This window comes from Fundulus heteroclitus, chromosome 18 (genome assembly GCF_011125445.2).
Source record: "Fundulus heteroclitus isolate FHET01 chromosome 18, MU-UCD_Fhet_4.1, whole genome shotgun sequence".
NCBI classification, from domain to species: Eukaryota; Metazoa; Chordata; class Actinopteri; order Cyprinodontiformes; family Fundulidae; genus Fundulus; species Fundulus heteroclitus.
Window position 1 is genome coordinate 26,176,411 of NC_046378.1, and position 12,304 is coordinate 26,188,714.

Below are 12,304 nucleotides of genomic sequence, written 5' to 3' on the forward strand. Positions count from 1 at the left end.
TGTCCATGCAATTTAGCTGTCCTCATTTAGAATCTTTGAAGATCGGACCCAAAGTTAGTTATTTTCAGATATTTAATATGAGGTGAAAGAAAGCACAGAGATGCAAGTGTGACCTTATAAAACGGTAACTATTTTTTATTTTTTTTACAACTGTAATAATTAATGTGCAATAACTAATGTGCAATAATCTATTTAATACACTGTCCTACAACCCGTGCAATAATCCTGATGTAGTGACTTCTTCTGCTATCAACACCTGAACATAAGTCAGCACACATGTATGTATGTATGTATGTACAAATGTATACAATGTATATGCACATATATACGCGTAGGTACATATGTATGTAGGCGCATAGATATATGTATATATTTAAGTATATAGATATGTTTATATATATATATATATATATATATATAGACCACTAAGAATGTAAATAAGAAATCATATGCCCACTCCTATTTCCTTTTTTGTATTTTTTGGTATTCTTTTTGATCCATTGTATATATGAAGATTCACTGTATATAACTGAATGCACCTTCCCTACTCTGCACCTTCTTGTATGAACCGATGTGACGAGTGAATTTCTCCATTGTGAGATCAATAAAGACTATCTTATCTTATCTTATCTTATCTTATCTTATCTTATCTTATCTTATCTTAACTTTAGAGTCTTGTCTGCTAATAACATAGGCTAGAGGTGGACAGAGCAAGACTTTCAACACATAACAAGGAAGGCAGAATGTATTGCAGCAAAGTTGTTCATTTTTATCCCTTTAAGATTATAACCTTATTCTCTCATGGGACATGCTGCATTTTGGGAATCTTAAAGCACACAATAGCAGTGCTAATAACTAACAAAGCAAGCTAAAGATCGTAAAATCTAGAAAACATTTTGTCTCTGCATGTATCGTGAGAGTCAGCTAGCAATCAATAGGACATTCCTCCAATGACATTTGCCCAGAGGCAGCATGGGTTTCCCGGATGGTCGGACAAAAAAAGTGCAAATCGGAATGGCAACAACCGGCAACACCAATCATGTTTGAGGATGACAACGGTAGCTTGGTTTCAACGTGTTTCAATCGAGAAACCCAGCATAGAACAGCTTAAACGCTGGTAAAAATGTAGAGGCCTCAAAATGAGAAAGAAAGCTAAACAAAACAGAGATCAGCAATCTCCATTCAGGACATCAAGTGGCAATTAGAACCAGAATCAGTTTAAATCACCAAGTTGGTTCATACAACAAGGAATTTTACTTCAGTACCACTTTGCTCTCAATGAATGGCTGTATTAATGCTGTTTGCAGCTTGGCAATATTCACCTTTTTTATATGCTTTCGCTTTGTTTTGCTCTTGATCTTTTTCCTCACCAGTTTTAGTTGCACCAAATTCTTAATGGATTTCAAAGAAGAGAACCAAGGTTCTTCCCATGTTCTGGGAGCAGTTTTGGTTTGCGCTCAAAGAGAGGACAGATAGTTGTTGCATGGGAGAGCTGTGCAAGTTTGTCACATAAAAGGCAACATAATTAAGCTCAAAGTTCTCTATAAAAGTTAACTCTACTCCAAAATGCCTTCAAATGAGCTTGTTGGTGCACAACACTGCTCTTGGCTTGTCATAAATAAGTGAATAAACAAGGTTTCTTGGAAGCTATTCTTTTGTTCAGATCTTAGAGGTATAGTCAACAAGCTATTCCTTGTTGTTTGAAGCAACTTGGCAATTAAAACGGAATCTAATGCAAAACAGCAAGTACTGTAAATTATAAATCATTCCTGTACAAGTTTTCAGTTCTGTGGTACATCTACAAACTGAGCAGTAACATGAACACTTTCAGGAAAATGTTACATTTTGGTTTAGTAAGACAAAAGAATTGCATGTTTTTATTTTCTGATCAGACATTACATTAGGTCAGGTAGAGAATCACATCCCACCATCTAACAAAAAAACACTAAATACACACTTTAGTGTTCAAACTACAGTTCAATGTTTTCTTGACAAACATCTCTGGACAAAGTTGGCTCCAGAGAGCAAATGTATTAAAAAAGCTTCTGTGCATCTATGCACCTCGTCCTTCTGGCAATGTTCATGCAGCCTTTGCACTCCGAGGCAATGCAGGGTGACAACGGCAAGGATAAAAACGTAAAAAAATGCATCCTGTTTTGGCCAATAAAAGAAATTAACTTATATGTGTAAAAAAACAAAACAAAAAAAAGGTGAGAACGCAAAAAGCTACAAAAGTTAAGATATGTTGCATAGATGATGCGCCACGGGAAAACCAGGAACAAGTCGGCAGAGTACAAACAGCAAACATAGAGAAAAACTTTTAATTTCTGAGAAAATTGTAATTTATATATCTGACACATGCACACACACACACACACACACACACACACACACACACACACACACACACACACATACATATACTATACATATATACTATACATACATATATATATATATATATATATATATATATATATACATATATATACATATATAAAGATAATGGGGAAAAATCCTGTCTGTTATGTCTGCGTGTAACAACTTATCTGTGTTGACCTTCCACGAAACAAAAGTTATTTTAAAAAGCAAAATAAGCTATTTAAGAGCAGGAATATAATTTGACCACCATGTTTATTTCAGACCAAGTTGCATTCTTGATGCAAATTGCAGACATAAACAAAACAGGCAGCGATAAAAAACTTAAAACAGCTGACATTTACCAATTTTGTAAATGTGTTTAAGTTTTTTACTTCGTTTTTTTTGTGTGTGCGTGTGTATAATACAGTTTAAGCTTGTGTGAAAGATGTTTGTCTGTTCAATGCACAGATGTAACACAAATATTCTAATGCAGTGCTGTAAACTATATTTACATAGAAAAATAGCGCCGTGAGTTTACATGGGCACTAATGCCAGGCGTTGGCAGGGTGGGAGGTGTTGCTGCAAGGTATGCAAAGTAATTCAAATTAACAGCTTTTGTTAACGCCCAGCCCGCTTCCCAGGTCATTCCAAAGAAAGTTTGAGTCCTGTTTGCTCACTACTCTTCTTTGCAGAGTGCCAACGTTCAAATGGCTACATCTTCTTCAATTCTTTTAAGATTTCCACAAGTTTGAAATCATTGGAAAGATTAGATTCCACACTTTCAGGATGTGTAAAAAAACACAAAATTACCCCGGGGGTGACTTGTCCCTGGTTTTGCCCAGTCACACCTTGCTAAGTTAAAGAGTTCTCACTGTGATTTTGTTCTTACAACGAATCAAGATTAAAGTGGATTGGCAAACAAGTAGTTTCTCTCAAATAAATAAGATTCTCTCTGCATCAACATGTTTTGTTCTTGTCAGTGTTTTATGTAGCATTAAATCCCCCGTTTAGCTTTGACACAGACTATGGGGATTAGATCTCTTCCTTCTCCAGCTGTAGCTATGAAGGGTTCATGAAGGTGTCACTGGATTTTCCCTGACTGCAGTCGAGGCAAAAGATTCAAAAACACAAACTCTGCTGCAACTTGAAAAGTAAAACAATGAATTCATCACAACAATGATGGAGGGAGTAGGAAAACCTACAGTACTCTGCAAAAGTTTTCATAACTAAATTTGTTTTTCTACAATTTCCCATTTTACAATCAAAAACATCCACAAACTAGACAACACAAATAATTGCAAATTTGTGACCCGCCACATCAAAACTATGAACAAGTCGGCAGAGCACAAAGTGAGAAAAAAGGGAAAAACCTTCAATTTGTGAGAAAACAGTGATTTCCGTTTTTTTTTCAAAACATGCTAGTTTAAGTTATGAAGTAACCCGTCAGTGCTTTAAATGATCGTTTCAAGGGTTTTAAAATGGTAAACTTTGTGTTTTAAAAACGGAATGTTAAAAATCCCCCCGAGTTGTATTTACATGCTGCCGCTCATTCGTAGGTCGCCTTTGCGTGGGTGCGCACGCTTTTGTTAATCGTTTCGACTATTAGGCTCCATGCTTAAAGAGAGCAGATGGCTACTTATGCAGCTACTTAACTCTGTTTGAACGAGAAACTGAGTTTATATCACTTGTGAAGAAGATGGACCGACCTGTACGGATCTCAAAGAGCAAAACTGTGGCTTGCTCAGCGCTCCACATGTGAGCAGGACGCAGATGTGGGACTCATTGCATATTTTGTATCAGGAGAGCTGAAATGGAACAAACTGACAAAGCAGCAGCATAACTTTGCAGAATATTCATAGTTTCCAGCTGCCGTTAAACGAAGACGATGAAGAAAGCCGAAGAGCGAGAATAAACTTTACCGAATTGCGCAATAACCTGTACAGCTGTACAGCGCTGAGCTGTGGGCACATTTTCACCAGGACATTAGAGTGTCTTTGATTCTGTATAAGGAGTAATCAGCGTAAATAATAGCGTCTGCCGATAGAGAACATTCCTAGTTCTAGCTGACATTAACCGAAGATGAGGAAGATGAAGAACAATTTGGACTACGGTGAATTTGTGCACTTAGGACAGACTCTTGAAACACAAATTTTCTCATGAGGGTGGATCGATTATTTATTAGCGGCAGAACATGGGACTCATTGGACATGCGGTGAGCTTTGAAAAGTTTATAAAAAACTATTATGATGCATCATACTGAAATAAATGCGGTGTATCATTCAACGTTCCATTTTTAAATATCCAAACATGATGTAAGTGGCAGATTATCTTGTTAAGTGTTTTTAATGTAACACAAGACTTCAAATATATCTATTTCTCCTGTTTAAACCGTGGGCCTAGCTCAGTACGAAAACATACTGTATAGGTGTGAACATCTCTATTCATTCCTGCATAATCAGCACGCCACCTACCCTTAAACTCTGGTCTTTGAGCTAGAAATGCAAAATCTCTTCTTTTGTATGATTGATTGCTGCTAAACCTGGAAGATTGGAATGGAAGAGGTAGGAGGCGTTGCTGCAAGGTATGCAAAATAATTCAAATCAACAGGTTTTGTTGACACCCCCTGGCTGGGGGTGATTCTAAAGAAACCTTTTTTTCCTAATCTTCTTGGCAGCATGCCAACATTTAAACGGTCATATCTCTTTCAAATTTTATTTTATTTCCACAAGTTTGACTTTGTTGGAAAGCTTAAAGTCCACTTTTTCTGAATTGGTAAATAACTCAAAATGGCCTGGAGACTTGTTGCTCACACATTTGTGATGCAGAATGAAAAAGATTCATCCGTCTATCCCTCCATTTTCTGTATCTGGTTAAACCATACAAACTGTTTTCAGACGTAAACCTATTAGCTATTAGATGCTACCTGGGTGAAATGCATTCTCTTTATAAATAGAGCTGTTCTGTAAACATCCCAGAGCTTTGATGGAGAACAATACTGCGAGAGAGCAAACAAGCATCGCGAAAGGCAACACAGCAAACATTTCAGGGATAAATATGTGCGGAGGTTTCAAGTAAGATTAGGTCACGAAGAAATGACCCAAGCATCAAACATCTCACAGATCAATATTCAGTCTATCATCTGAAAATTGTAGGATCAAAAGCGCAAACCTACTGAGACATTCACTATAAACTGAAGGGTGAGAGAGCAAGGAGAGCATAATTCAGAGAAGCAGCCAAGAAGCAGGGAGAGCGTTAAACACAATGCGCTGGTGGAGGAAAACCTGGTCAGACGCTGCAAAAGACAGGAGACATGGCTGTTTGTGGCTGTAACGCCACAACATTTGAAAAAAGTTTTGCCTTGCAAAAGTACAATTAACTTTTGGGAGGCACAGTAGAAGTGCTTTCAGTGAGTAGGTTTAATTTTATTCTGTCACCCAAAAGCTTTGATTCCCTTTTAAAAGGGAGCTTATATTTCATATACCTTACAGCCCACATGCTTATCTAACACAGTTTAAAGCAAACCTACACCAAAGTAAAGCTCATCACAATTTAAGCCCGAGACATGGGTTGAGTTCTGATTAAGACACTTTCAGCTATATTTTTGTGCTGCTTGTAGCTGCAACTGAAGGCAGGATTTGCATGGTGTCACATTATCTTGACACACTGCCTTGGACATGGCAGATGTGTGTAGAAGGAGTCCTTAATCTGGTGTTAGACCGTCTGAGGCTTCCTTATGCTTTACTGCAGCAACAGCAATGCTGTCAACGTGTCAGCACCTAATGGAGGGACTTATTTACACCATTAGGCACTGATTGTTGCTTTTAAAAACCATTAGGAAATAGAAAATAGAAAAAAAAGTTTCCCCTTAAATTACCAAGAGACATAAACGTCTTTTTTAAAAGAGAATTAGATCTTGTGGAAGGAGCCGAGTGGAATGATGATAGGGTTTGAAAAATGATGGAAAGAAATGCAGAAAAAAAACAAATTAAACAGATGAAACACGGAGCCCCGAAATAAAAAGCATGCTGCAGGATGGAAAATTGTAGAAAAAAGAGCAAGAAAGAAAACTGAATAGAAAACTGCTGGGTTTGGATTTCATTTGCCGTGATAAAGGCATTAGCGGATGAAGTCATCTCAGGCTATTCAAACCACGACACACGAGGAGTGGGGGAGAAAAAGGGCACAGAGAGTTAGGTGGAGAGAGGAGTGAGATAAAGAGACAGGAAGAGAGAGGGGGAGTCATGTCTTATTAATACTGTGACTGCTCTCTGGCAGTGAGTGAAAGCACACATCCATCAAACATCTGTCAAACAGTGTAATCCATATGGTTTAACATAAGCTGCTGGCACCACCGCTGGACAGGGAGGGAGTGACACAGATGCTCACGTATAAAACCACAGCAATCATCGGACAAAAAAGTGGGAGGAGGATTTGTATTAATACAGCCGTCATGTGACCTCAAAAGCAATAAATGCTCTGGATTGAGAGCTCCTTTTATGCATTTCCAAGTGTCCGCCTATGTGCACTCTTATTCAATATGCATGATGCATTTCTCACCATGGACCTGCAGCATGGCGGAAGCCTCAGTCTTGCCCACACTGTTCTCAGATGTGCAGGTATACGTCCCTTCATCCTGCTCTTTCACGCGGAACAAGCGCAGGTTGTTGCCGTTGCGGATTTCAAACCTGGGAACGAAGAAGGTGGGAGATATAGAAAAGGCCAACAGGGCTGGCACAAAACCTACTGCACAAAGTGAAAAAAAAGCAATCTGCTGGTTGAACCCGATAAGATTCTACTGCCCCCCCCTCCCCCCTACACGCTCAATCTGTAGCCTTGATTTGTTTTGTTTGGTGAATTCTTCTGGTAAGAGTTCCTGAAGGGGTTATCAATCAAGACAATCTACTGGACTGAGTTAAGGTATCTAAAATAATCAGAATTTGTGTTCTAATATATATTTTAATGGCTAATAAAATGAAAAATTAAGATACTCTTTGTATAAAATGTATTTTTGAATGCCAACTCTAACCTCCAACCCTAACAGTTTACTTGGAAACCTTTGGACAACCCTTGATTCATCCTAACCTGGCCAGCCAGACTGATTGATAATGTGTAGCACTTTACGTTCTGCACATTACCAATCTGGTCCTGCTCCCATGGAATCCGTCTGGGGAAAGGAGGTAACTTGAATCTCGTCAGATGGATTTTGTTCCACAGAGCTCCACGCATCCATCTGGGATTGCACCACTGGAGATGTATTTCAGAAGGAGGGTCCTTATCAAAAATCATTGCATGTGATTGGATGAACCACTTGTCCGTCATCTTTAATGACGGACGAGTGGAGCCAGAGGAGCCATTTGGAAGATCAAGCTCAAACCCGATCGGGAGAAATGTGAAAACATCGCTTCCACTAACAAGAGGCTTCAAAGCCGTTCTCTGCTGTTCTTTTAAAGAATTAATATTCGGCAGGTTGGTCAACACTGATGAAATAGCAGCATCAATGTTAACGCTTGCTTCCTAGCTGCAAGCTGCCATTGTTGTCTGAATCTAAACAGTCGCTTCTCTGATACGTCACATCTACAAAAATCCCGCATGGCTCGTCCATTTTATGTGGTGTTGAAATCTCTCCCAATGGCAGCGATTCTAAATGGATGTGTGAAGCCGTGTGGAGCTGTGCGGGATGAAATCTATCTGGCGAGAGTCAGATTAAAAAGGAGGGACAGTCAGCAGAACTCTTCAAGCTGATTGGGCGAAGCAACACCTATTGCCCGCATACCAGAGGTTGGTATTAGCCAATCACGGTATAACATTAAAACATAAGAAGAAGGTCCTATGAGAAACCACTACAAGGTAAGCTAGTCAAGGCACTTGTTGTTGTTTTACTATCAAAGAAGAAATCATGGATTCTGATAAAACAGACGTGATAGCAGCAGCTACGTGCTCTACTTGCACTGCCATGTTTATGTTGGTTTGGCTCAACCACTCTTGCTTTTGTCCCAGTGGTATGTCCCGCCTTAAACCACAATACTTCATTGTGATTGGCTCGAACCGTTTTTGGGTCGGTGACAAACGGTTGAAGCTGGAGCAGCACAATATGGCTGTACAGCTTGGAGGCAAGGTTAGATTCATCCTACATACTGTACCTTGAACCAGAGCTGTTAGATTTCCATCTTGAGGACAATCTATACATTGGATGTCCCGCCATACTGCGAGTAAATATCCATCTTCTACAAGGACATTCCTTGTAGACTTTAAACTTTGGAAGAACTCTACCTACACCCTATTGCTCCTGCACAACCCTGCTTGAAATTATGCTGTAAATTAAACTTACTCATAATCTTCAAGCTCCTGAAGCTAAATCAATCTGTACCCTGTGGTCACCAACAAGTCCAACTGAAAATAATGTATGATCAACAAACTCTTAACTCAAACCAATTAGCTATGAGACACACACCTAGGCTTGATTACTTTGGTTGGGCATCACTTGGCTATGGGTAACTGAAACACACTAAGACCATAAGGTTCACTACTGATGATGTGTCCCCATAATCATATCCCAATGCAAACTGTTTTTTTTTTTTTTTATCATGCTTTATGTACCTAACCTGACTCCAGCCAGATTGATATCGCTCCGCCTAGCTTCACTCACATCCATCTGGGACATCTCCCATAGAGAGTGATTTCTCCAACCAATTTTATTGTCTAGCCAATCAGGACGCAGGGCTGGAGTTTCATGGATGTGACGTAGTGGAGAAGCGACCGTGACGTGAGACTGTTTTGATTTAGACAGCAATGGCAGCTCGCATCGCGGAAGCAAGCGTTAGCATTGATGCTGCTATTTCTTCCGTGTTGTCCAATCTACCTAATATTGTTTCATTAAAAGAACATCAGAGAACGGCTCTGAAGGCTTTTGTTGGTGGAAACCATGTTTTCGCCCTTCTCCCGACCGGATTTGGCAAGTTTTGTTTTCCGGGGCGCGCCTGTGGCGGAGCGGTTAGCGTGAACCATATTAGGAGGCCTTTAGTCCTCGACGCGGTCGGCCTGGGATCGACTCCGACCCGCGGCGCTTTGCCGCCTGTCTTCCCCCCTCTCTTCCCCCCTCTTCCTGTCAGCTCACTGTCAATAAAACGCGTGCCACTAGAGCCGCAAACGCATTTAAAAAAAAAAAGTTTTGTTTTTTCCTGCATCGCTCTCATCAGCGTCACGGGTTGGCTTCGGTGTGAGTGGTTGAAATAGCACGTTGATAAAGATGACAGACAAGTGGCTTATCCAATCATATGCAAGGATTTTTGATAAGGCCCAGCCTTCAAAAAAGGCAATTCCTATGGAGATGTCCCTAGGCGGATCGACATACATCTGGTGAGAGTCAGGTTATTATGTAACTCCTACTTGGGCTAAACAAATAGAGATGGGCTCTTGAGTGACATGTGTTGGCCTGTACCTTGCCTTTGACTCCCTAGACCAAATTGTTTTAGTCATTGGACTGATTCATGGGGTACGTCACTGTGACACCAAATCACCCCTCACACAGCAAGCAAATACTGAGCAAAATAGGAGCGCAAATAGAATAAACACAACCAGGGTGAAAATAATACTCAATAATATATGCTCATACGGAACTAAAGAAGCATTAAAGGTAGAGTCTGCCAATTCTGGAAGTTTCCCCAAGTCCCTTTTTGGAAAATTGCGCAAGACTGTCTTACCTTGCTCTTCCACTCCTCTGAAAAAATCTCCCAAATCCATTATAGTCTTATTTTTTCTACTGAGCCTTCTTCTTCTCATAAACGTATACATGGTTTGCTTCTTGCAACTCTCAGCCATGTTCAAAGTATACGGTGAGAGCAGTGGAGCTATAATGAAAGGCTAACAACAAAGCTAACCGGATACATAAACACTAGGAGTACGCAGCCAGCAAGTGGAAACTAACAAGGTACGAGCACGCACACTGGCGTTACCCAGGCACGTCTGAATGACTGGTATGTGGGACAACCAATAGATAAGGAGATACATCCGGAACATGAGGGACAGAGGAGAGTAAGAGCAGGAACAAAACTCTGACCAATCACTGCCCTTCAGTGTGAATGGCAGGGATTTGCCAAAGATCTCTCGCAGACATCACATTTTTTAACATTCTTTTTCTGAATATATAATACATTGACTGCTGTCAGGATGGAAGGGCAATTTCATCCAGTATAACAAAAAGTGTTTCTGAACAGGATTACCAACAATAGCTTTTCATTTCATTTTACATTTTCAACAAGTGCTGCACCTAGATTGTGTCAATATTTATGAAAGCTTTTATCATAAGAAATCTTCAAATGCAAGAAAACTCAGATGCAAATGCCAGAAATGTATTGAGACAATGCTGACACAGAGAATAGGTATCAAAAAGAACTTAAAGTTTGCGAGGACATTCAACTTGTAACTTTTTTCTCTTGTTTTAAAGCATTTTGTGCAAACAAACATCATTTAAGAAAAATTCTAGATCTATACATACACTATATTGATATTACAGAAAGAAATACCAAAAACTGTTTACAGCCTGTTACTGGTCTGTGCTTATCTCCATCAGTCTCACCTTCCGCGAGGAAGTTCTCCTTCCTCTCGCCGCCATCGCAAGGTGGGAGCAGGATCCCCGTGGACCTCACATAGGAAGTCCACTGTTTCTTCCTCCATGACCACCTGATTCACCGGCCTCCGTACCAACACCGGACGTTCTGCAGGTGCAGAGGAGGCATAATATCATATCCACACGATATCCCTCAATGGACTGAATAACTTACAACGCAGTAAGAACATAAAAAATGTGCTCCCTCAGCACTTTCCAGTTTTAGCTTTTTTTTTGTCACACTTGCTTTAGAAGATTAATGTCATGATAACACGAGCAAAAATAATATATTATATAAAATATGTTATATTACATATATATATATATATATATATATATATACATATACATATACATATATATACACATAATAGATGTATAGATATATATATATAACTATATATGTAATATTATATAAATATATATATATATATTATATTGCTATCTATCTGTAGAGATATATATATATATATATATATATATATATATATATATATATATATATATATATATATATATATATATATATATATATACAGTGTTGGGCAAGCTACTTGTCCAGTGTAGTGAGCTAAGCTATCAGTTACTCAACAATAAATTAAGCTTCACTACACAAAAGCTACCACCTATAGAAATATAGCAAGCTAAGTTACACAAATGTGTTAAAAGTAGCTTAACTACATCAGAAGCTACTTAACGTTGTACTGACCTAATGTCAGATCAATTCAAAATGAGTCTGATACACTGGTTAAAACATTTATTAAAGATCAGCCAATGACCTAACATAGTGTAGACATTGCTTTATGAGCAGCATAATAAAATACAAACTGAAGTAATTACTGCTAGAAATAAAACAAAAATGTTATTGGCCTAGTACGTGCAGTGGCGTTAATAACGTTTGGTGGCGTTTTTTGCATATTATATTATCAGGAGGTTGTCTTTTAAGTGCTCAGCCACTAGATTTAAAGGTGTTTTACCCAATAAGAACACTGCAGCACCAGACACAACCAGGAGGTCCCTGATCGTTGGGGAAAGGCAGAAAGAAGATGCACCATAAGCTTTTTCATATTTCTTTTGTCATTTTAAACATGAAACTACCAAAGCACAAGCCAAGTAGTAGAACTAAATGTTGAAATGAAATTAAAAGCTAAATAAAATAAACCAGGTCACTAAATAAAGCTGCATTTTCTGTATGCTTTGTATTTATATTCACATGATAATATTTTCAGAATTAATAATAACATTTCTGTTAAAGATTTCATTTATCTTCTGCACCAAGGGCATAAGTAGGGAGAACAAGCAGAGTGAATTTTGTGTAATATCAGACTTTATTATTGA

At 38.8% G+C, this 12,304-nt stretch overlaps 1 protein-coding gene across 3 annotated transcripts in view; it reads right to left on the minus strand.

Moving 5' to 3' along the window:
• The window catches only part of LOC105939709 (roundabout homolog 2), a 113,251-nt gene that overhangs the window by 57,144 nt on the left and 43,803 nt on the right, over positions 1-12,304 (minus strand). For all 3 annotated transcript variants that reach the window (XM_036149570.1, XM_036149569.1, XM_036149571.1), the window contains 2 exons: positions 10,937-11,075; positions 6,919-7,046 (listed from right to left, as the gene is read on the minus strand). In XM_036149570.1, the coding sequence (XP_036005463.1) occupies positions 6,919-7,046; positions 10,937-11,075 (267 nt within the window). The remainder of the gene's footprint in view (positions 1-6,918; positions 7,047-10,936; positions 11,076-12,304) is intronic.